The sequence below is a fragment of the Diorhabda sublineata genome, chromosome 1, assembly GCF_026230105.1.
Source record: "Diorhabda sublineata isolate icDioSubl1.1 chromosome 1, icDioSubl1.1, whole genome shotgun sequence".
Taxonomy (NCBI): Eukaryota; Metazoa; Arthropoda; class Insecta; order Coleoptera; family Chrysomelidae; genus Diorhabda; species Diorhabda sublineata.
The window spans coordinates 5649927-5673917 of record NC_079474.1 but is presented as its reverse complement, the minus strand read 5'-3'; the positions used below and the strand labels follow the sequence as shown (position 1 = coordinate 5673917).

At 32.7% G+C, this 23991-nt stretch overlaps 2 protein-coding genes across 3 annotated transcripts in view; one reads left to right on the top strand and one right to left on the bottom strand.

The window, feature by feature from the left end:
* Window positions 1–16187, top strand: part of LOC130449565 (muscle M-line assembly protein unc-89) — a 126646-nt gene extending 110459 nt beyond the window's left edge. For both annotated transcript variants that reach the window (XM_056787476.1, XM_056787485.1), the window contains 2 exons: window positions 5045–6255; window positions 12035–16187. In XM_056787476.1, coding sequence (XP_056643454.1) covers window positions 5045–6255; window positions 12035–13093 — 2270 coding nt within the window. In that variant the 3' untranslated portion in view covers window positions 13094–16187. The remainder of the gene's footprint in view (window positions 1–5044; window positions 6256–12034) is intronic.
* Window positions 16188–16293: 106 nt separating this feature from the next.
* On the bottom strand, window positions 16294–23990 carry LOC130449573 (beta-catenin-like protein 1). Its single transcript, XM_056787498.1, has 7 exons — window positions 23809–23990; window positions 23545–23754; window positions 23234–23488; window positions 21293–21648; window positions 20264–20436; window positions 19114–19536; window positions 16294–16571 (listed from the first exon to the last, which is right to left on the bottom strand). The coding sequence occupies exons 1-7, from the start codon at window positions 23836–23838 to the stop codon at window positions 16342–16344; spliced, it is 1677 nt and encodes a 558-aa protein (XP_056643476.1). The 5' UTR covers window positions 23839–23990; the 3' UTR covers window positions 16294–16341.
* Between the last annotated feature and the right edge of the window lies 1 nt (window position 23991).

Genomic DNA, 23991 nt, shown 5'->3' with positions numbered 1-23991 from the left:
GGTGACTTGTGTCCATCACTGTCAAAAATAAAAAATTGGTCCTATCCGTTTCGGTTACTACGAGAATCTTAAGAAAATGACACACGTGTGGAAAAGGAGCATAAAAAGAAAAGAAATTGCAACACAGACCGAAATTTCCAAAACATGTGTACTAATTAAGAAAAATATTAGGGTGCTTCGAATTCTAAGCGCAGTGCAAAAGCTGCGTGATATAAAATGTGATCGATTTTTAAAGAAACTTAGATCTTTTACTATGATCCAATCCAAAGAACATTTAATGGAGTAGTATCAGAAAGGAGAGTCCGTACCAAAACGAGAAAATGTCACGAAAAGCACTAAGAAAGTGATGGCTACAATATTTGGGTATTGCGAGGAACTGCAAAGATACAAATATTACCATGAACGCGGCATATTATTCCGACTTACTAGATCAGTTGCTTCAAAAAATGATTCAAAAAAGGGGAGGCAAAATCAGTCGAGGTATACGTTTTCTTCATGACAATGCTCCAGTCGCTCCTTCGCTTTCCAAGGCTACTGTACACGAATGTGACTTCACAGATATTGAACACCCACCATATATCCGTGATTTGATCTCGTCCGACTATATTTTCTTCGCAAAGCTGAAGGCTTAGTTAAGGGGTGAAAGTTAAAACATTGGCGATTAAATTAAAGAAGCCGTATACAAACATTTAGACTCTAAATAAATAAGGAAATAAAGGGAAAATAAACTGAAAAATAATCACAGTTTTTTTATGTATGTTAGGCTAAGAACTCATGGACCGTAACTACGTATATACAGGGTGTTTCTACATTCACGCGACAAAATTCAGGAGGCGATTGCTTGTATTAAGATTGATCTTTCCTATAACAAAATTTCTTCAGCCCACCTCTTTCTGAGATATCATCCTTAAAGGTGGTGACTAAAATTGAGTTATTTTTTTTCTCTAAATTTTTCAGAAATGCTAGAAACTTGAAATTCTGTAATTTTCGTGCACTCGCAAAGAAAAAAAAGTTGTGATATGAAATAATGTAAAAAAAATAAAAACTCAATTTTAGTCACCCCCTTTTAAGGGTGATATTTCCGAAAGAGGTGAGCTCAGGAAATTTTGTTATACGAAACACCTTTTAATTATTACGATCAATCATCTCCTTAATTTTGTTGCAAAAATTTAGAAACACACCCTGTATAAAACTTGTATACAAAATTAACGCGCTTCCTTTTCGTATTTAAAAAAAGTATATTGTCCACATATTAGCGTTTACTGTTAGAAATCTTAGGTGGTTTGTATTAGAAGTAGTTTTTATTAGTTTTGTACTGTTATATCATTTAACTAACTTCGTTTACATGTTCCTTGACTAATAAGTATATTTAAAATCGATGTTTGAGTGTTGGTTATTCTTTTGAGTTTCTATGCTCGCTCAGTATTATTGAAAGAAGATGAATCGAGCATAAGACCTTCAAAATTTGCGAAGTTTTAATTATTGGTCACAGTAGACAACAAGTTAACTAAGTTGGAATTTCTGGAATCGTTTGTATTATCCAGACTGAACACATTTTTAGTTTACCTTCAGTCTCTGAAGACGATAAGTTAATTATCGAAACGCGCGTCAGACAGTGTAATAGTGAGTGTTGGTGGTGTGGTGGCAGTTTGAACAGAGTGATCATTACTACAAGTTAAATTTATGTGAGTTTTCTACCATGAAGGTTATCTGAAAATTTTCCTGCCTAACAAAGAAACAAAAGAGAAAAAACTCACTGAGGGCTAAATCTGGTGAATTCGAGATGCAATTCTTAAATATTAGCTATGGTAATCAAGTGTGAGAAGGTACGTTGTCCTGAGGAAAAAGCACTTTCTTAGGTTACAAATGCGGTCGCTTTTTATATTTTCTCCATTTACATTATCAAGCAAAGATGTGTAATACCCTCCTGTTTATCTTTTTGAAGATATTCAATGAACAAAATTCCTGACTATTCGAAAAACTATATCGCAATAACTTGCCCGGCCGAAGAAACCGTCATTAGGTTCGCTTTTTGCAATCCATTCTCTTGACTGTTTTTTCGTTTCAGGATCCAGATTTGATCTAAATTCATGAAAGTTCAACATTTTCAATAAAACCAGGAAAATGTTCATTCGAATGCGCTTTGGTCTAAAGTGAACCAATGCGCGGTTCACGCATGCATAATTCTTCAGTGATCATTATATGCCAGAAGTATTATTTTGGTATGTCTATAGCTTCTTCTATCTTTCTAACCTCAATTCGACGATTGTTAATTACCATTTGGTGAAATTTTTTTATGATATCACTGGTTATCGCAATTTTTGGCCGTCCCGAATGCTTTTCGTCAGTCAAGTCGCGATTGAATTCATCTCCCAAAATTGTACGGCCGTAGGTGATTGTGCAGAGTCTCGTACACAGTGTATATCTTCTCTTTTATAAACGTAGACGTATTGCGCTTCAAAAACAAATATTTATTGACATATAGCTACCCAAAATCTCCTCAACGACTCACTGATACGATTGTCAAACAGAAACTAGACGTCTAAAATGACGGAAATTGTAGTGGGAATCTCTCAACTCGTGCGCACATATATTTCCCAACTTATAAGTGCTGATATCTTCAGGTTGGGCTCGGAAACTTTTCAGATAAACCTTGTACAACAGTTTTTAAGAAATTTTCTACTTTAATCTCTAGAAAAAAAAACTGAGAAAGGCGAATTGTCTAATATAAACACTGCTACTACACCGATCATGCACATAGTACTGTCGACTCGACAATAAAATCTATAACACTGACAATGAGAAAGATCCTTCAAAGGAATCATTTGGTTATTGTTATGGAGGTAATATTTTGAGATTTTTATTCGTTGATGGCCTAACAACGAAAAACATTATTCTAGATCACATGATGGTGTTTACATAACTTCGATATGCAAGAACTGTTTGGATTAAAGGAAATCAACATGCAGAACTCAAAGCGGCCCTGAGTTGCAACCAATAGAACGTCCTTAGGATGTTTAAAAAGATTTGTTCGGTCTCTTGTACCTACTCTAATGAGCCTACAAGAGTTAAATGACGTTGTTATATTGGAATTGTAAAAAAATCCTTAAACAACCGTGCAAAAACTGTCGAACTAAAACTTAAAGATACTACTTGTTAGATTTTTGATTTTTGTTTGTTTTGAAGTAGAAATAAATATGATATAATATTGTTAATTACTCTTATTTATGTTTTACTAACACTTGAGGAAAATTTATAAACTTTTGGGTTTAAGACCGGACTGACGCCCGCGTTTGCGTTCAGCATAAATTTTTATGTTCGACGCTCGCGTTTCAGCGCCTAGCAAATGATAACAGGATTTTATTTTTTTATAATATTGTAGTCCACGCCTCGCCTTGGTTTTCTATCACTATTTATAGGGCGCGCTTTAAATTGTCGATGTCGTTTCCTATTTAATTTTACCAAATCATCGAGGCACAAAAAACCAATGAACGCTGCTACCTGTGCTAATACTAGGTTTTTTTGCTCAACAAACAACATTTTTAAGAAAATGTACAAATACTACTAGGATATAAACTGCATCAACAACTCTAAGAAATGTTGACACTTGAAACAAATGAAACAAAGACGAATTTTTCTTCTACCTTGCTAATGAAATGTCTAATTACGACAAATACTTAGTGGTTATTAGAACTGATATTTCTGATTGGATACTGATAGTGTCAGCAAATTAAATCCCTTACGACAAAGGAAAGTCAAAAACATCATAAATAGTTTCCAAGGCGAACAGGCGAACCGCACGTAACGCAAACGAGAGCATCAGCGCGGGCGCGAGCGTAAAATTTTATAAGTCCAACTTTACTTAAAAATTGCAGCCACAAAGGCATAATTACTAATTTCATAGTAGAACGAGAGTTTATATACAGTAGGATTGTAAAAATACTTCATCTGCGTAATTTTGTAGATGATACTGAATGAAATTATGTACTTGCTTTTCCAACCTCTATGCAACTATGAAATTTTATATCGGAAGTGAGTGGATTTACGAATGAACATTCAGTACATTATTACTCGATTGACCGGGCACCCAAACGAGGTGGTTCTTGCAGCCAACGCTCATCAGATTTGTATGTCTTGTATGGCATCTCTGCTATCTGAGCATATTGCCTGTGTCACTATGGAGTCGATTAAATATCGCGCGTCTACATTCCATCACAGCGAATACCTCACTTAAGAAGATGATAGAAGGTTCCCCAAGTGAGAGAAATTCATTTATTTTCAGGTGTCCTCGGCAGAAGCCTGCTCCAGCCAAGCAATTCATTCTGGAGCCAGGTGGCTCCAATATTTAGTATAACGGGCTTCGAGTCACCAATCCACTGCTCTCTCTCTCAGTGGCTGTGGCTCCAAGTCCTTATTATTAACTGACTTAGGCGCCATTTGGTGACTACATGTCAAAATAATTGGATATTCACCGTTTAATCACTTCCTCATTTGTGTAAAATCGATAGAAAGTTATCGGTAAGGTAGCTAGATCAGATCGTAAGTCTTTTCTAAAATTCGGAATCAAAACGTGTCCGCATATCAGTATTACACCTTCATAATATTACAAAACTGAGGCCGTGACCTAAAAAACGGTTTTTGCTTTCTTGGACGCACATTCGTCAGTTTTAGTCCATTGTTTTGACTGTTTGTTTTGTGGTATATTGGCACCATATGAGCCTTATTCTTCTGGAAATACAATTTTATCGAGCTGGACTGCCATGACAGTCTTTTGGTAGGTTTTTTCTTTACTGATGAATCCAAGACGTTATACTAATGTCATAATACTCCCATTCTTTCCGAGAGTAGTGAAAAGGCACAAAAAATAACCGCCTTCATTTTGTATCATATTTTAGAAGTACCTGGCTTTAACATCTTGTAAATTCATAATTTGCGGCGTAAATTTGAATAAACTAAACTATGCAGATTAAGTATTCTACAAAATACATTTACTAATATTCCAAATACGTTAAGGGTTCAATTTCAAACCAATTCTATTTTTCAGAATCCCTAGCATCACACCAAGCCCTAGATAGTTTAGCATCAATAACTTCTTGCTCCAGTAATATTTTAACTGATGCTAAGGATGATAATAAACCTTTCGGTTCCACAGATAGCGGTATAGCTCCAGAAACAAGCGAAAAGCTATCCGAAATAGATGATTTTCATCCTATTACTCCTCCACCTCCACCTGTCTTCTCAGATAAACCTACAGAAAACGAAGAAGTTGAAAGTAGGTTAGAATTAGAACCAGAAAAAGTAACGAAAATAGACGAAGAAGAACGAATACCTTTTCCAGCTATAGTTGAAGAAGAAAAAAGACTGATCAAACCTATTGTTGAACAAGATAAGGAGGTATTAGATGAAATAGACTGGCAATATCAATTACCTTCGCCACCTAAAGCGTTTCGAGACTCGAGTCCATTGAGAAACGAAGAGATTAGCTCTGAATCACAATCGGTAACTGATTTTAAAGATTCTGTAGTTACTTCTCCGGAACTGTTTGAAAAACTAAAATCAATAGAAGACGCTCAATCCGTTAGTACTTTTGTTGGCGACGAACCGCCGTTAAATACTCTATCCTTAGAGAATTTAGAAAAAAGGAAAACTTTGGTATACAACAGAGAATTATCGACTAGTCTGAAGATGAACGAAGAAGATGCATTTTCGAATTCTTTAAATAAATTCGAAAGTACTTACATGGAAGTACAAAAATCTAGTCAAAAAGAAGTAAGAGAACATAAATACGTTCCAAAAACAACCAACACTTTACCTAACTTCAAAATATCTACTTATGATAGACCAAAGCAAAAAATAAAAGTGTTTGAAGATGATACAATAAGAAGTAACACAGAATATATTAATAAAACTAAAGAAAATAACGTAGAACGGTTCTCTTCTAATTTAAACAGATCTTATATAACTACATCTATGGATAATATAGCCATTAGACGAAATTTCAATAATCATACTGAAGAAACATTCTCTAAACCGGATAGATTCAATTCAAACTACGCACCAGTTTCGAGCGTTTTTAGATCCGAATCATTTTCAACCGAAAATACTTGGTCCACGACAAAACCCGTCTCAAGATCCAAATCTTTCTTAACGTTAAACGGGAACGCTAAATTCAGACCAGAAAGGAAATTTAGTGGCGACGAAACCATGGAAAGAAGCAATAGCTTATACGATGTATCAGGACTTCAAAGTTTGGGGGTGAGTATTGAAATTCTTTGGTACAATTAATATGCTTCGCTTTTGCTAATTTCTTTATCTTTTAATTTGTGCTAATCTTAATCAAAAATAATCAACAAATACATGATCAAGCAGTTTTCAACCACAGTACTTTAGCATTTGATGTAATAAAAGACGAGAGCGTTAATGTTGAGAATTGATCAAATTGACTCGACCTATCCCAACCTTGATCCTATCCTTACCTCACACTATTTTATTTTGAAGTTAAATGTTTATTTTAATTTAGTTAATTTGGCAGGCGATAAACACTCTTAAATATGTTCAAGTGACAGTAATAGTATGATACAAAAATTGTGGCAGGCAAACGTATACCAATTTGTAATTTTAATAATTTTTAAGTATTGAGCAACAATCCGACGATTGTCCAGCAAGAGTTCGATTAATCAAAACAAGTATCATTTCTCAACAAAGAACCCATTACACTGAACATAACAGTTAACTGTGAAAAAATTTTATCTCTAACTCATATGTATCATGTTTACTACATTCCCTTCTCTATCCATATAAATCCTTGCATATCTTCCGTTTAAAATAATTATGGATGAGTTGAACTTCCTCATTTAGTGCTTAAAGGGAATCTTCTTCAATATACCTTCCTTCATTATATTACTCTGAATACGAATATTTTATTGCTTGAAACTGTTTCTATGAGGTTTTTTAGGACATGTTTCAACAACTTCTCTTTGACTGCTTCAACTGACACATCTTTAATTTATTTCCCTCTTCCATCCCTCCATGCGAATCCTCCATTGTGTAAAAGAGTAATAGAAATCATCATTTGTCATGTCATCAGGACTACTGTCTTCTCTATACCCTTGTTCCTCACGAATCTTACATTGTTTGCATCATATGCCGGGTCCTATGGGATTTGGTTTCCCTTTTTCATTGTGTCCCATCTTCAATATATTCTCCTTTTTATACAATGATGGAAGTCTTCTTTTGCCCTGTCCTTTACAACTTACGACTCTTTTTCGCTACTTCAGTGGGTTCGTCTTCAATATACTCTTCTACTTTATGGATTAAATGCTTCTTGCGAAATATCTATTGCGTAATACAATGATGGAAATCTTATTTTGGCAGGTCTTCGGACACGCGTTTTCTTTCACCTCTCCTTCTTTTTACTCTTTTTACTAAAAATTTTCACCTCACGAAAGAAGTAAAAGTCACAAGGAGCCAGATCCGATAAATAAAGTTGATTTTATAATACTGGGATGCCGAACTTTACTATAAGCTTTTCAACAGACATTAAGCATGTTGATTAATTTTTGGAATTTGTTTTATTTTGTAAATAAAACCTACATAAACACTAAAACAATAATTTCATGACAAAAAAGAGAAATAGAAAATAATTATTTACGTGACTAGTTATGAAAAGAAATATAGTTACTATGGCAACAAACAACGATTTTATGAAATAAATCAAAACAAGTCAGAAGTAAAATGCAAATGCTTCAGTTGGTTGTTTAATATCTGAAAAATCAAGAAGTAGTTGCGCCCCTGGCCTACAAAAATTTGAAAAATATAAAGAACATCAACGAAAAAGTACAACTTTCTACTATCAAGAGACGGTCAACATGCAAAAAAGTCGGAGATTTTTACGAAGAAGAATATAGAAAGATTTATAAAAAAGGCTGAGGACGAATTATTTCTATGTGCAATAGGTCGCAATGATAATAGGGATTACGGGAGTCTGCAGGAAGGATGAACTGACGAGAAGATGTAAACTGGCAATATACGATCGGAGTGTAGAACAAGTGATATCATTCAAATATCTAGGAAAAAACATAACAAGCGGTAGAAATCTAAAGAAAGAAATAAAAGCACAAACAACGAAGGCGTCATTAATATCAGAGTACCTGAGAGATGTAGAATATACAAGACCTGTGTGAGACCAGTAATGAAAATGCGAAAGCTGAGATCAATACCGGGGCATACATTATTTGACCACAAGAGAAATGATGAAATAAGGAAGATATGTGATATCCAGGATGTAGTTAGTGAGATGGGCAAGAAGGGAATGAGAGACCGCGTGGAAAGAATGTCAGATGACAGGCTGGCAAAGATTGCAAAGAAAGAAAACCCGAATACATCCCGACTACCAGGACGACCACCTTCCAGATGGTATGAAAGCTGGTCTTCATAATCCCAACTGCAGCTGGGCAACCATTGATGCAAACACGGGACTAAGTCCCAACGTACGATGAATAAGAAGTGGTCTTCCAAGACCAGGGGGCCCTAAGCCTAGCATAGAGAGGGGCCTTTTCTAAACAAAAAAGATTCTCATTATACAAAATTACATAATCTTTGGGAAGAAACAAATAAATTCGTACCGCTTCATTAGGTTATGTATAAAGTTTCACGTAAAAAAGACATTTACGCAGTGTTTCTGTATTTTTAGATGAAATTTATATATTTTATAAAGAAATTAATTTCTCAAATTATTTTTTTACTATTAATGGGTCCTTAAGGACCCTCCAGAGCCTGAATCTCCTGGGTCTGTGTATAAAGACGGTAGTGGCTACAAAATAAATTTGCTGCACCCTGTTCTTTACTTTTGAAGTATTAAAAGAAAATAATGATCACGTTCGAATGCCAATTATAGAAAATTCATTTTTTTTATTCTACTTATCAATTTTTAGTTATAATAAGTTTTTTGCGCTTTGGTAGTCAGTTTTTTATAGTGCAATGAAAGCAAGTTGCCGGATATGAATTTGTCTCCGTGGGGTAAATATTATATCGAAAATAGTATTATCATTGACACACTTGAAATAGTTTATATTGGAAAAATTACAATTTTTTTAGAATAAATGTTCATTCCTTACAATATTTAATAAAAAATCACACACATATACATTTATATCTACGTATGCATAAAAACACGGAACATAAAAAAATTGAATATTCAATTCCCAAGCGTCTCAAAAAAAAATTTCGAAAATCAAAAGTGAATGGGTGAAAGCAAACGTTCGAATATAAATGTACAATGATTTAACGGAAGTTCGGCCAATTTTTCGATTAATAAATGCAACCAAAGAGGCATATAAAATATTTTACATAAAAAAATAAATTAAAGCAGCGACCGAGCACTGAAAAGACACGTATATACATTAGCACAAAAATATCTCCAAAACTTTTTTTATAATGGTTTTAATAAAACCGAAGAATCAAAGAATGAAAGTAGATATACATCAGCACAAGGGTGCAAACTACGTCATGATTGATACGGAATGTGAGAATATAAACTGTCACCAACGTCAATTATTACAGCGTCGTATGTCACTTGTGTCATATGTCATCAACCATCTTTCATATAAGTATGATCTCAACTGTCACTAGCGTCTGTCATCTTTCACATTTCTTATGACGTCATCTGTCATTCATCTTCTTCAAAATTATTGTGGTTCCTTTGCTGTCGAACATTGAGATCTGAGTTATGAATCTCCAGTAACAGAATTTTTAAATTTAATTTCATAGTAGTATACGAATAACACAGATACTTGACATATATTATGAATGACAGAAAATCTACGTCAAAATGGTTTAAGCAATCTAATCTACGTCAAAATGGTGGCCGTGGGGTAAACAATCGACTATTTTGTATATGGCCGTGTTAGCTTCTCTCGGATTTGTTCGGTAATGAGAATTGTATTTGATTATTTATTATTTTATGATGTTAAGAGGACTTTTTAGATCTATTTTAGTGAAACTAATACAACGGAAACTGAGTATTTCTGCAGTTTTTTAGTCAATATGCAAAAAAGCTTCCAAGCAGTTTACAAAATTTAGAGCACTTAATCTTTTAAGGCAGTTTCCACTTTTAAGGTTGCAAAGGGGTAAACAAGTGACAGCTGAAAGGTACAAGGACAAACTTGAAGCTTTAGATGGAGTTGACCCCTTTTCAATACATGAAAAGAGCTTTATTCAGAATTCTGCTAATTTTCCACCAATATCCTATATACTTGCTTTTCAGATCCTATTTTCCCCTTACCTAAACTAATCATACCACTGCACAGACGAAATAACAAAACCATCAAAGCCACGTTTCCGGGAGGAAGTTTTGCTCTTCTTTAAGTAGTATCTCTTTAAGAATCCATTTAGCAATAAAATAAGAAATAACAAGGTCTGAAATCCAACAAATAACTTCAGAAACCACATAGAAACTAACGTCAAAAGCATAAAGTTATCCCACAGCGGCCATTTTTAAATAGGCTGATTTTGACAATTTGTAAAATTTCTCTATATGATTGACGTCTTTGACTCGCATAGGATCAGTGACAGATTCTATCACAGACCATATGACAGATGACACGCTTCGAAGGAAGATGGGATCATACATTATGGTTAATGACATGACACACGTGACTTATAGCGCTGGTAATAGTAAATATTAGTGTTATGGATAGTAGAGAGTAGGAGCAGTATGTCTTATGGAAGGAAAGTTGAAAAAGTGTCAAGCTGTATATTTTAAATGACAGTTCAAAAACCTAAAAGTATTATTATAAGAAAACGTGCACCTAAAGTGATTTGATTTCGTATTTTCTCACTAATAATATTTCGCGCTTCTTTTACAATTTACCCTAATCCTTATATGGTTCCATCCTGATTTAACGCATTTCGGAAGACAATTTTCAAACGCACAAATTGTTTTCTTCTTTACACTCAATACGTTAATGACAAGTGATATTCAAAATAATGGACAACCTCTACCATTAATGACATCAATTCCGTAGTGGTAATGCTCATCAATTACAGAACATAACCAAAACCATAGCCAAAACATAATCACGAAAAAACTAATGTCAAAAATGTCATTCCATGTGTCAAACATCTTGTGTTCTGTGCCATATATGATCCCATCTGTCACCTGTTATATATGTCAATCACCACTCATTCGTAATGTGGTTCGTTGGCGGCTATCGAATATTGAAATCTGGAGATCCAGTTGATAATTTTTTTCAATTTACGTATTTAAAACCATAACGCTTACGTCCACGACCTATAATAACCCACAATACTAATGACGCAGACTCTTGATACACATGATGGATGATAGATATAATCCTAGATGACACATCATTTAAAATTGTTAACGTATGTGATAGATAACCCACATAGCATCAGGATAGGATTAAAGAATTCAATATACGACATATTTCTCTAATTTTATAATTTTTCGACCTTTTTTCATTGTTTTGTTGAGTAATCGTCTTGATTTCAGGTGACTTTTGATATAAGTTTCAAAAAAGAGGTAAACATTGATGTTTCGACTTTTTTAGATCTTTATCAAAATATGACATTCACAATTTTCATAAACACATTAATGAATAGATGAAAATGTGTTTTAACCCCAATTGTTTTATACTTATGAAAGATAAGGCACAAAATAGCTAATGACATATGACACACGTGCCATATGACGCTGATAAATGTTAGTTAGACAGTTGTTAAATATCAACAGGCAACTTCCACCATTCGTGACCTCACTACCGTTCTTATAGTGCTTAACTGCTAAAAGTCATAGACAAAACACAGTCATGAAAAATTAATAGCAATAATATGAACTAGTTGAAGAAATATTGATTTTTCTTCTCTCTTTAAACTTTTTTCTGTTTTATCCATCCATATCCAACGCTTCTCATTTTATTCGCAGTTCAATAATCAACAAATATGTTGAGAAACTACCCGTTGGTTTATCTATAAATCGTAACCCAAAATTCATTTTTTTATACTTTTGTTGCAGGTCATGAGGCTTATTCAGAATAAGCTAAACACACCAACAGCATCCCTTGAAAATCTGCATGTTCCAGAACATAACAGAACAAAACCGAATCCTCCAAAGGAAATCTCACAACCAAAATTATCTCATTCGGAGTCTATCCAGAAAACCACCACCGAAAAAATCTACAAGTATCAAGGACCTCCCGCTATCAATATGGGTACTTGGTCGGATCGTCCAAAAGTACCAGTTAGTGTAAAAGAAGACGAGGATTACAAATTGGGAAATAATATATCTTCGAAACTAATTGTTAATACTACTAACAACGATATGTCCAGTAGTAATAGTATAGAAATAAAAAATAATAAGAAACCAGAACATCCTAACGAACCCAATATCAGCATTAAAGTTAACGGCACAGAAGTACCTAATACTTCTGCTGAAAATAAAACTGGCAACGTCGTCATTAAGATAGCTCCCAACAATAGTCACCCGACGCATAAAACCATGGATAATCAAAGGTTCTATGACCATACAACGCCGATGGGCTATAGGAAACCCTTCACCGACATCAACAAAACCCAACGGCCGTATTCCATCGCTTTCAGTTCAGAATATGACATATCCAGAGTACCGGTGGTACGATCTGTTGAACTCAAAAAACCTTACAGAGATTTTGGTAACACTAGCGTTACACAAATCAATCAAGAACCTATAATCGAAACCAAACAACAAAACGGTTTTTTGGAAGATAAAAAACCCGCTCTAAAATCGCGCGTTTTCAACTCTAATGGAGCACCTGTTGTAAGAGGATTCAAACCTTTACCGAAAGATAACTTTGAACCGAATTCTCAAGTACCTTTCTCACAAGTCACTTTGAGAAGAACGAAATCTAATGTTCTGGATGAAAAATCCAACGAAACTGAAGTAAAACCACCTCCTCCGCCCGTGATGCCAAAAGTTATCCTTAAGAAATCGACCATAAATAAGCCAGTTGAACCGGTTTTAGATCCTAGAGAACAATTATTGTCAGCAATAAGGAGCTTTGGTGGAAAAAAAGGGCTAAAATCGGTAAAAGTATAATTTAGTTAACCCTAGTCATGTAACATCTTGTTGATTTTATTTTAGTGTGTTTTTATGGAAGAATAAAGTTTATATCAATAAGCGAGGTATTATATGAATAAAAGTAAAAATATTTGGTTGTCGATAAATATATCTCTCAAAATATATTGTACACAGTGCAACGTTGCCGAACTCTGTGAGTAATATTGATATTGGGTAAACTTGAAACAATGAGGTTAAGTTGATATCGACAAAAGTATAATATATATATATATATATATATATATATATATATATATATATATATATATATATATGTGAACATATTGTAATTAATTCAACTACAATTTCTACATTCACTCCAAACAATCTACCAATTTCTGCTAAATATAATTTCATCATATCATTTTTGAGATAACAGTAGTACTCAGTAAAGAAGCTAATAAGGATGTGTGACTTGTTTTTGTTAAGATCCAATCACTTTTTGGATTTAGTGGTACTATTATTCCTAAATGCCTTTTTGGATTGATCCAGCCCTAGCGCTTATCTTTCGATTTCCTTCCTACTCTACTGAGTACTAAGTACTAAACCAATTAAATGCGTTAACGATCATTTCCCGGACAGCGTATTGGTCTCTTCTGTTCTTTCAAACATCCTTAAGTCACCAAAAAATCAGATTAAAGAGACTAGGTTTTCTTTTCCAATTTTTGTTTTACTTGATCAGAATGAATCACTCTATTACTTTTCTGGCACTATTTTCATTTCCACGCAACAATTGTTTCATCTTCCAAAAATGCTGCTACTTCACTTCAAGAAGTAGTTTTGGATCGATTTTAACAATTCCAAAAATTCTATCTAGGATTTCCTCTGGTAGATACAGAAGTTACCATTAGACCCCAAAATCCCTTTTGGCTCGAGATTAATTTCTGGATTACTCAAACCTCTCTGAAATATCTTATGGCAGAATCAGAGGTATTGTGTCTCAGAAGTCCTTTTGACCTGATTCAATCTATTGCTGGGACCGCTCGACCATTTGTGATCTCTGGTAGAATCATGAATGACTATTTGGTCCTAAAAGCACTACTCTTAAACTAGAACAAGAATGCATGATTACATTAATTCGAACCAAATAAGGTTATGCTTGATTGTTACATTAATAACTTATGGCTAAAGCATTAATATCTGCCCTAGAACAAATATCAAGTATCACTTGTAACTCGTGGGAAAAGTATAGTGTAGAACACGTGCGGAAACTTGGCATTCAATGTCATTTTCTTTGGTGAAACTTTAATTTCATTTGCTCTGTGTACAATTTGTTGATGCGAATTATGAAAATCAACATTATGTATCCAAATGTCTGCAAAGTATAAATTATATTGTTTTAATAATAATTTTTTAAATAAAATAGAAACAAATTATTTTATCTTATTATGTTTTTGATGAAATAAAGTATCGAATTTTTAATATATATGTATATAAAAAAACCTATTTTAAGACTAAAACTCGACAATATGTTACATTTGTATTTGTAAAACCTGTATATGTATTTACTGGATAAAGTGTAGTCATTTGTATTATGTTTAAAGCTCAATATATAAACTTAGGCTTGTACATTTAATAATAATGTAAAATAAGTACATACTTAAAACACGTTTGTCTTATTATATTCAATCATTTCTTGTTTTAAAATCAATTTAGCAAGATATAGAACTTATAGGGACCAAAGGTTTTGTGGAATATTTTTATTTATTTGTTACATACTCAGTAGTGTATTATTTTAAAATTATAAATTATTTAATTACTATCGTTGATTTTTTCTTCTAATTTATAATATTCGTCCTTCCTCAACATCCCCTACAACAGTGTCTCCCAAAATGGTCGTGAGTTTCGTTTCCTAAACATTAACTGCTGTTCCTCCTATTTCCTGCACCAAAAAGAAAGTGGCAAAACATCTATTAGGTCTAACATAAACCAATGGGGATATTCGATTGGCGTCACATCAAGTATAGTGGAACTGAAATATCTATTGGTTCCTATCACCATTCAACACAAAAGATTTTGTTCTACGGCTCCTTCTTTGAAACACGCATAAATATCTTGTTACTGATAAAGTATAATAATGGCGCGACGGTTTGATTAGTAATCAGCGGTGTCATCTAGTGAAAAATAGTTGAACTAATGGTCACCTAATGCTTGTAATCATTATTAGTATATACAATGCACGCTAGATGGTGCTCTAAAGAATTATCGACTTTTAGATGTTATCAAAGTCAAAACATCGATGTTTTTCAGCTAAACATCGATGAATATCGATCATCCCTTACTCAACCCAATAGGTGACCTATTCAAGGGACGGACACATTTTATGATGTTTTTTCCTTTCCCACAACTCAAGATGTTTATTAATCTGCAAATAAGGGATCCCCACTGCAGTCGGTTCCTCTGGTTTAACTGTGGATTAATGAGGTTAACTGAAGTCCATTTATTGGACCCAGATTAAAGAAGTACTACTCTAATTTGATTTGGGGTGGATTTGTATTAATTTAAATAGAATTAAAGAAGATTTAAGATTATACTCGGTAGAAGAGTGCGAAATCGATTTCCGGTTGGTTCAGGACATAATAGGAATTGAAAATAAAGAATGAGGTGAAGATAATTTTTAAAAATGGAGAAAGAAAAACTCAAACTTAACATTTTTGTACATAAAATCGGATTTGTCTACCTTGCAGTTAGTCACTTTTTATTAGATTTGTATCAATCTAAGGAGAATGGAAGAGATAATGCGAAATCGATTTCCGACTGGTTCAAGACATAATAGGAATTGAAAATAAAGAATGAGGTGAAGATAATTTTTAAAAATGGAGAAAGAAAAACTCAAACTTAACATTTTTGTACATAAAATCGGATTTGTCTACCTTGCAGTTAGTCACTTTTTATTAGATTTGTATCAATCTAAGGAGAATGAAAGAGATAGTGCGAAATCGATTTCCGACTGGTTCAAGACATAATAGGAATTGAATGGAACGAATGAGGTGAAGATAATTTCGAAAAATGGAGAGAGAGAAACACGAAGATCAAACTTTTTGTAAATAAAATTGAAGTTCTCTACCTTGCTGTCAGTTACTTCTTATTAAATTTGTATTGCCTGTTTTTTATTTAACGCAAATTACAATTAGTTGTTTTTTGTCCCAAATTCTTCTTCATTCTAGAAAGATCAAAAATACTACCAATAGTATATTGATTTGTACATTATTGTATATAAATATAAACTAAAACTTATCAACTAAATTCAAAATATGTTGTTGTTCTTGATCTCTCCATTCTTTATCTCCCTCTTCTCCCAAATTTCCAGCGTACTCTCTCATTATGTGTTTTATCGTCTTCAGCGAAGCACCACGAAGGTTCAAAATTTGCATTACTCGATGTTTTATACTAGAGGGTCCTGCTGCGCACACTTCCACCACAATGTAATCAACCAATTGAAGCGTGAACAAACCTCCTATAATAAAATAAATAAATAAATTTACTAGACATTTTTTAATTTTTTTTATTTAACAATAATTTCTGATTTTAGGTCTTTTTTAATACATAATTTTTTATGAGCACTTTAAGCATTAAAGTATAAAGGTTCTCTCATGTTATTTTGGTTCTAGAGAATGGAAAAATTATCAGAATTCAAAATATATTTTTTAAATTTCATTTTCACAACGTTTTTACAAAAAAAACAGTGGAATACAAAAAAAGGAAAATTATATTAGTTTCAGGGTTATAAATGTTCATGTAAATACACTCATTCAAATATAATTGTTGATAACTTAATAAGAAAATGGAAGAAAAAGTAGACACATGGATGAAGACAATAGAAAAAAACCTGAGATTGGAACTAAATATCAAGAAATACAAAAAAGAGAACACTGGAAAGAGAACACTGGAAAGAGTCCTTTTCACATAATAGATATAGAGATAGTGAACAAAGTAAGAAAGAAATCAAATATACTACGCTCTTAATAAGACAGGTGAAACTTGGGTAATGAATAAAAAGACACAGAGCTCAAACAACCAAGGATAAACAGGAACCAATAGGAAACAAAATAGTTAAAAGATGGTTCGGTCACATAAGGAGAAAACACCACAAAGCCTAATAAGAAGTGGTAGATGCAAAAAGATATAATAAAAGAAAGAATGACCAAAGAAAACTTGACTACAAGTAGTACAAGAAAGAAGAAGACAAGGGAAACAATAGAATAGGTGAATGAAATAATAAAGGATCGGAAAGAGTGTAAAAAATGGATGAGAACAGAATGAAAACTAAAATCCCAATACTCTGACGCTCGAAAGGGCATAAAGGGTTTTAGAGAAGCAGAACAAGTTATCGAATTGAAAAGTTTTGTTATGTTTTTTTTCTTAATCTATAAAAAAACAAAGTTTAATAACAATTGTTCAAAAAAGTCATTTTTTGATGTTTTTCCAGCTTAAAACAATAAAACTTCCTCTTAAAATTGACTTTTTCTCACTTATATACTGGCGTGCATAGAAATTGGCCCACTGTAAACTTTTGACTTTAAAAATTTATTTTGTTAATTATTCATCAGATAAAAGAAATATGCTGTTTGAAAGACAATTTAATATGCTTAAATGTGAGCATAAACTTCTTATGTTTAACATAGTGAAATTTACATATTAAGGAAATTAAGCTTTTTATTATCTACATAAATAGGGTTTTTGACAGTTTAAAACTCAAACTTAATTTCTTAATGATGGGTATGCCTTTTTCTTGCCCTCATAATATCTCTCATAAGATTAGGCGTAGATCTAATCAAGTTAACTATTGTTTCTTTTGGGATGTTAAGCCACTATTCCTCTACTGCAACAATAAGCCCTGGGATCGAGTTTGGGGTAGGACGCCTAGCTCGAATTCTTCTTTTTTAGCTAACCCCTTAAATGTTCTATCGGATTTAGGTCATGACTGTATGCTGGACACTCACTAACCGACTTGCAATGTAATCTTACACGATTCTGGGGGTGTGCGGTCCTGTGTGCTTTGCCATACATAAAGGTAAATTCGTCTCTAATGTAGTTCCACATGAATTACTAAAACCTCATCGATATATCAATCAGCTGTTAAAGCTCTCCTACCGTGAACACGGTCGCCCCTACGAATGAACACAGGGTCTGTTTGGGCTCCTATAGAATATGCACCCCAGATCAGGCAGGATCCTAACTACCTATAAAAGCACTCCGCTCTTCAAAGTAGCAATCTGTAAATCGCTCTCTTGGTCTTCGGTACACTTTCTTTCTTCGGTGCTACACCATGGAGGCATAATCTGGTCTCATCTAAGAACAGAAGAGATCCCCATTGTTCAACGTCCAATTCAGATAATCTCGTGCAAAACGCAGGCGTGCTTACCGATGAGCTGAAGAAGTTTTGGACCAATCGCAGGTGTTTTAAGAATCAGGTTATTTTTCTGCAGTCTTCATCTTACTGTCCACTAACTAATAGTCACTCCTCGCACCTCACTGAGCTGTCGTTGTACTTCAACAGCATCAGGTGATGATTTTTTAATATTGTTGACACAATAAAGTGGTCAACAAGAGCGGTTGTAAATCACCTTCTACCTGTTCCAGTTAAAGTCAAATATATATAAATAAATACTTATTTCAAACTTAATTTATCTTGTTACACATATAAGTTAAACTTTTCATCTGAAGATGACAACTTGGTTATCGAAACGTACTAATTATGGTGTAGTATCAAGCAGTAACGATTATAAGTGGAAATATTGAAAATTATCAAAGGAAAGGCGTTAATCAATTGATAAAAGCATCACCAGAGTGGAAGCAGATTAATTAAAATTTAATTTACAAAAAAAGTATGAAATTAGAGATTATTACCTTAAAAAATTGATTATAATTCTGTACATTGTTAAAATATGTCTAATTTTGAAAGTTAATAAATAATATATTTGAATAATTAAAAGAGGAGAGAATTTTTTATATGTAATTTACCTCGAATTTATTATGAAGATTCAATATTTACTCACCTTCTAGTCTTTTTAAATAAGCAGATTCTTCGTCTTCCTTATCCTCCTCTATAGTATCATCGATTGCTTCAACTTTTTCCAAATATTTAAAATGCAATTCTAATAATCTATCCACTTTTTCATGGTCGTTTTCAGTAAATTTACTAACCAATCTTTGTCTCTGAGATCCTCTACAATTTCGTAACATCGAAGCTATAATCGAACAAACATGTTCTTCATGTTCTTCTGTTGATAAAACTTTTCTCCTATTCTTCTTAGGCGTTTTCATGAATAAAGGAAATATTGTTCTCAATCCCAATATATCTACAAACTTGTTGCAGTTGTCTTTTCCATTAGGACCGGACATAGCATAATCGAGTACTTTCAAAGAGCCATTTCTGGAAGTCTTCTTTTCTCTAAGCATTAGATTCATCAATTGTAGACCTGAAAATAAAATTAATAAGAACGATTTTTTCACTAAGTGTCAAATTAGAATCTTCCACTAAAACAATATTTGTTGCTTATTTCTGATATATAACAACCTAGAGCCGTGTATCCCAACGAGTGGGACCACGCCACAAAGGGGGGCGGTTTGATTTTTAAGAAGTGAAAAATAAGTTATGTGGCTACTAAAGATGGCGCTGCTATTGTCAAATGCATATGACGTTTATGAAGTACCAACTTTCAAAAAACTATGTGTAAAATTTCATGACATTTCGTTTTGTCAGAAAAAAGTGACAGCTATTTAAATGAAGCTACTATTTTCAAAACAATGGATTTAAAAAAATTTCGTGTGTTAATTTATCATTACTTCCTCAGGAATGGCTTCAAATGTGTTATCAAAAAGCACCGATGATAATGAACATTCTGGTCTTTCAATTGAGGTAGTTGCTCCACAAAACATCAAACAAATTCGTTATATCTAATCATAAATTGAAATTGCGTGAGATAGCTGAGGCCGTGAAGATATCAGAAGGTAGTGTGTCTATAATTGTGCATGAACTTTTGACCATGAAAAAGCTTTGAACTGCTTCTTAATCCACCGTATAGTCACTGCTGTCTCAAAAGATGAGGGTATTGGGGAAGAATAAATCCAATTGATGGTAAAAAAATTCAGACACAATATTTTAGGTGGAAAATAAAATGATAAATATATGTTTCCAATACAAACCTTCTCCTTTTAAAAATCTTTCTCTATTTGGTACAACCATTAAGGAACTACATAGACAATTGAACAAATTCTCCATCAGCTCATGTTCTTCTGAACTATTTGGATCGTGCCTTTTGTAAAAAGCCAATTGTTGTAGTAATGTATCAATTCCGTCCATTTCTCCTAAAGCTAACCTAAAAATATTAATAATTTAGAGAAAAATACTTTTTTATATATAAACCAATCTTTTTCAAAAGTCTGGGTAGAAGGATCAGGCAATAAATATTTTACAACAAAACAATGAAAATCTCATGTCAAATCCATAAGGGCTTAAGTTCCTTATTAATTATTCAAACAGAACATGATTTTTCTTGCATTATGAAGAACACATTCAATATTTCAAGGCACTTATTTACCTCATCTTACTTTTCTTTTGTTAATTAGCACATTAGATGGTTCATGAGTAACAAAAACTTAATCATAAAATTATTTATTCTTCAAATAGAAGGTGGACTCAAACGACTCAATTATAAGAGATATAATACAATAAAATAAAAAATAGCAAATATCACTAAGTAACTAATAAAAGGACATGTTGAAATAAATATTTAACATACGTAATTACTTTCATAATAAGATGGTTCTGGTTTGTAAAAAGGATGAATGAGTAAAGAATTACCAGAAAAATACTAGAAGCCATAACAGTAAGAGAGTGAAACCCATGAAGACCTGGGTGGACGAAATCAATAAAGCGATTGAGAATAGAGATATGAAACAACAAGTAGTACTTCTACAAACAAAAGATCGAAAGAATTTCGGAAGAAAGACTCCATGTAGGGGTAGATAGACATAAGGATTAAATAGAAGAATCACTATCATTCAAATATAAAAACTATGATGTAATAAATCCAAATAATAAAGTAAAAAAACTGTTAGTCTGAGAAGCGAAGTATGGAGTGAATTTATAAGAAGTAAGTAATAAACATTATTGTTCTGTAGTACAAAGCTTTCAGTTTCTATCAAAATTTTCATTTTCTGACATGTACTCACCTATTTTTATCATTATCTTGTAACAATATGGACAATATTTCACTGACATACAATTTATTAGCATCGAAAGGAGCTTTTACTTTCAGCCTTTTCAATAGCCAAGCTAAAAGTCCTTGTTTTACAGCTTCAACAACGATTTCACTACTTAACTCTGTCAAATTTTCAATAATTGACAAAGTGTTGTGAACTCCATCAGCTTCTTCTTTAACACTCTCATCAAGTCGTTCTAAATTTTGTACTAGTAAGGCAATTACTTGGTGCTCTAATAAAGCTTGTATTAGAGCTTCAGTACCTTCCTCAGACTCATTCAAAATATCAACATCTGTTAATTCTTGAAGCAGTTCTACAGTTGCTACCTATGAATTTCATTATTTTTAAAGATATAAATTTATACAACAACAAATGAATATGGACAATTGCTTATTCACTTTCAAACATCATATTTCACAATACTGAAATACTTTGAGTTCAAATGCCTTTATGTGAATTGAAATACTAATGCATAACAAAATATATAACTAACAATGAATTGCCCCTTTGAAATAACCATGCAACTAATGATCATGTAGCCCCGAAACAAAAACAATTGTTGCAACTAATGTTTCAAATATTATGCTTGAGAATGGCACGCGAGAATATTGTTGGTTAAGTTCTAACACCGCATATGTACAAAAAATCCCTTTTTGATTTTTGAATGTCATTCAATACAGATGCACCTCTAGACAAGTTTTGAAACCAATCTATGGTTATAAATTTGTAAATCGGAGATTTTTATCTTGATTTAATTTTGAAAAATGAAGGGATTTGAATCACAATTTTAGTTATGTGATATGATACTGTTTCTGGTATATGAGAAACTTTACATACTTTTACCATATGTTGAGTCATAAGGCTAGTGTTAACTCCTCTTCTTTATTAATTTTCAAGGTGATTTGTGAAATTGACCATAAATTCCAATTGGCTTTAGTGTTTACACAGCTTTCGACTGGTATTGGCTAATCTTAGAAATTACAAGTTGTGCTCTGGAAAAATCAGTTTAGGGATTCGTATTGTATATTGCACCCTGTATAATATTTTTTTTCAAATAAGTGATTACATTTGTGGCATTACTTTGGTATATGATTATATTGAAGGATAACGCTTATGTCTTATGCTGACACTGGTGATTAACATGAACCCCTCTTTGGAATAAAAATTAACGACATCTTCTGGATCACCAAGTATGTAATTACACTAAATAAGGATTTCCAGTCAAGTTCAATAAGTATAAACATATTAAATACAACCAGCAGCTATATACATTACTGCTATATAATTTATATAGACAATTATATACAAAACTACATTTTATATGGCTAATAACTATCTAAGTGTATTTTCTTTCATGGCCTCTCTTTTTGATTATCTAAGATTAATAGTAAACAATTCACACTTTGTTTAATTATACAGATTGTTTATTTACATAAAGTCCTAAACTAATTTTTGAATGTTTAACAATATTATGAATGTAATTTTGGCTTCTACCAACCTTGTCCTCGCATAAGGTCAACTTATACATACATATTGATTTTTTTTTACCTTCAGGATTAATAACCACCATAGAACGATCAAATCTTCTCAAACATAAAACAACCTTAATGACGTATCACATGAATATAGGTATTAATTTGAACAAATTTTATAAATTTCCAGTATTTTAACTAAAATGATAAACTGAATCGAATTACAATGAAACAAACACCAAACAACAAAAGCAGCAACAAATAGCAATAAGGAGCAACAATTTCAAAATAATAATTAAAATTATGTAGTTGACGCATAAATAATATTGAAAAAAAAATACTCTACATGCCTCCTAAATATTTACACAAAAAAAAATAATTAGGGAATCTGGTGTGAATTATTTATTAGTTACTATTAATTAATTGAAAAGCAACTTACTGCAATATCAGTATTATCGTGAGCTAATAATTCCAAAAGGCTGGGTACCACTTGGAGTTTAACCAATAATGGATAATAATCAGGTGCCGTAGATAACAATCTCATTTCTTGTAGAGTTTCATGGAGTTCTACTTCACTATCCAAAAATTTTTCTGGGGAGTCTGGAAATTTAATCCTCATTTCTCTGTTTTTGAGACTCCTTTTTTCAAAATTCAACACAATCTTTTTCAAAGCCGTTTCATCAATTGCTTCTCCCTACAATGTGAAATACATTATACACGACATATTAGTGGCGAATTTAATAAATATACCTGAGTTTGTTGGGTTTCAACAAATTTCAAAATTTCCGCTCTTTCTTCCTCACTGATGTGTTCAAGAGGTTGGGTTGACGGTGTGGGAGATACTGGTCTTCTAGTCATTCTATTTGCCTTTGCTCTGGCAATTCTCCTCATTTTTCTTGCTTTTTCAACTTCATCTTCTTCATCATCAGCTTCTGTTGGTCTTTTTAGGGCTTGAGGTGGCTAAAATCAAATATATTGTTAAAATTTTATCTTTTAAAAATGAATATTCATTACTTTATAATCTAGCAGTTCTCCAACATCCATGGTTTAATAAATAAAAATAATACAATTATAAGTAAACTATAATTTGAATTTGAGGTTATATACATTAAACGTCATCTGTCATTATTACAGTGTCAAGCAGTAATATTTTTAAATTTCACTTGTGGTACTGCTTAAATGTCATTCGTCACTGTA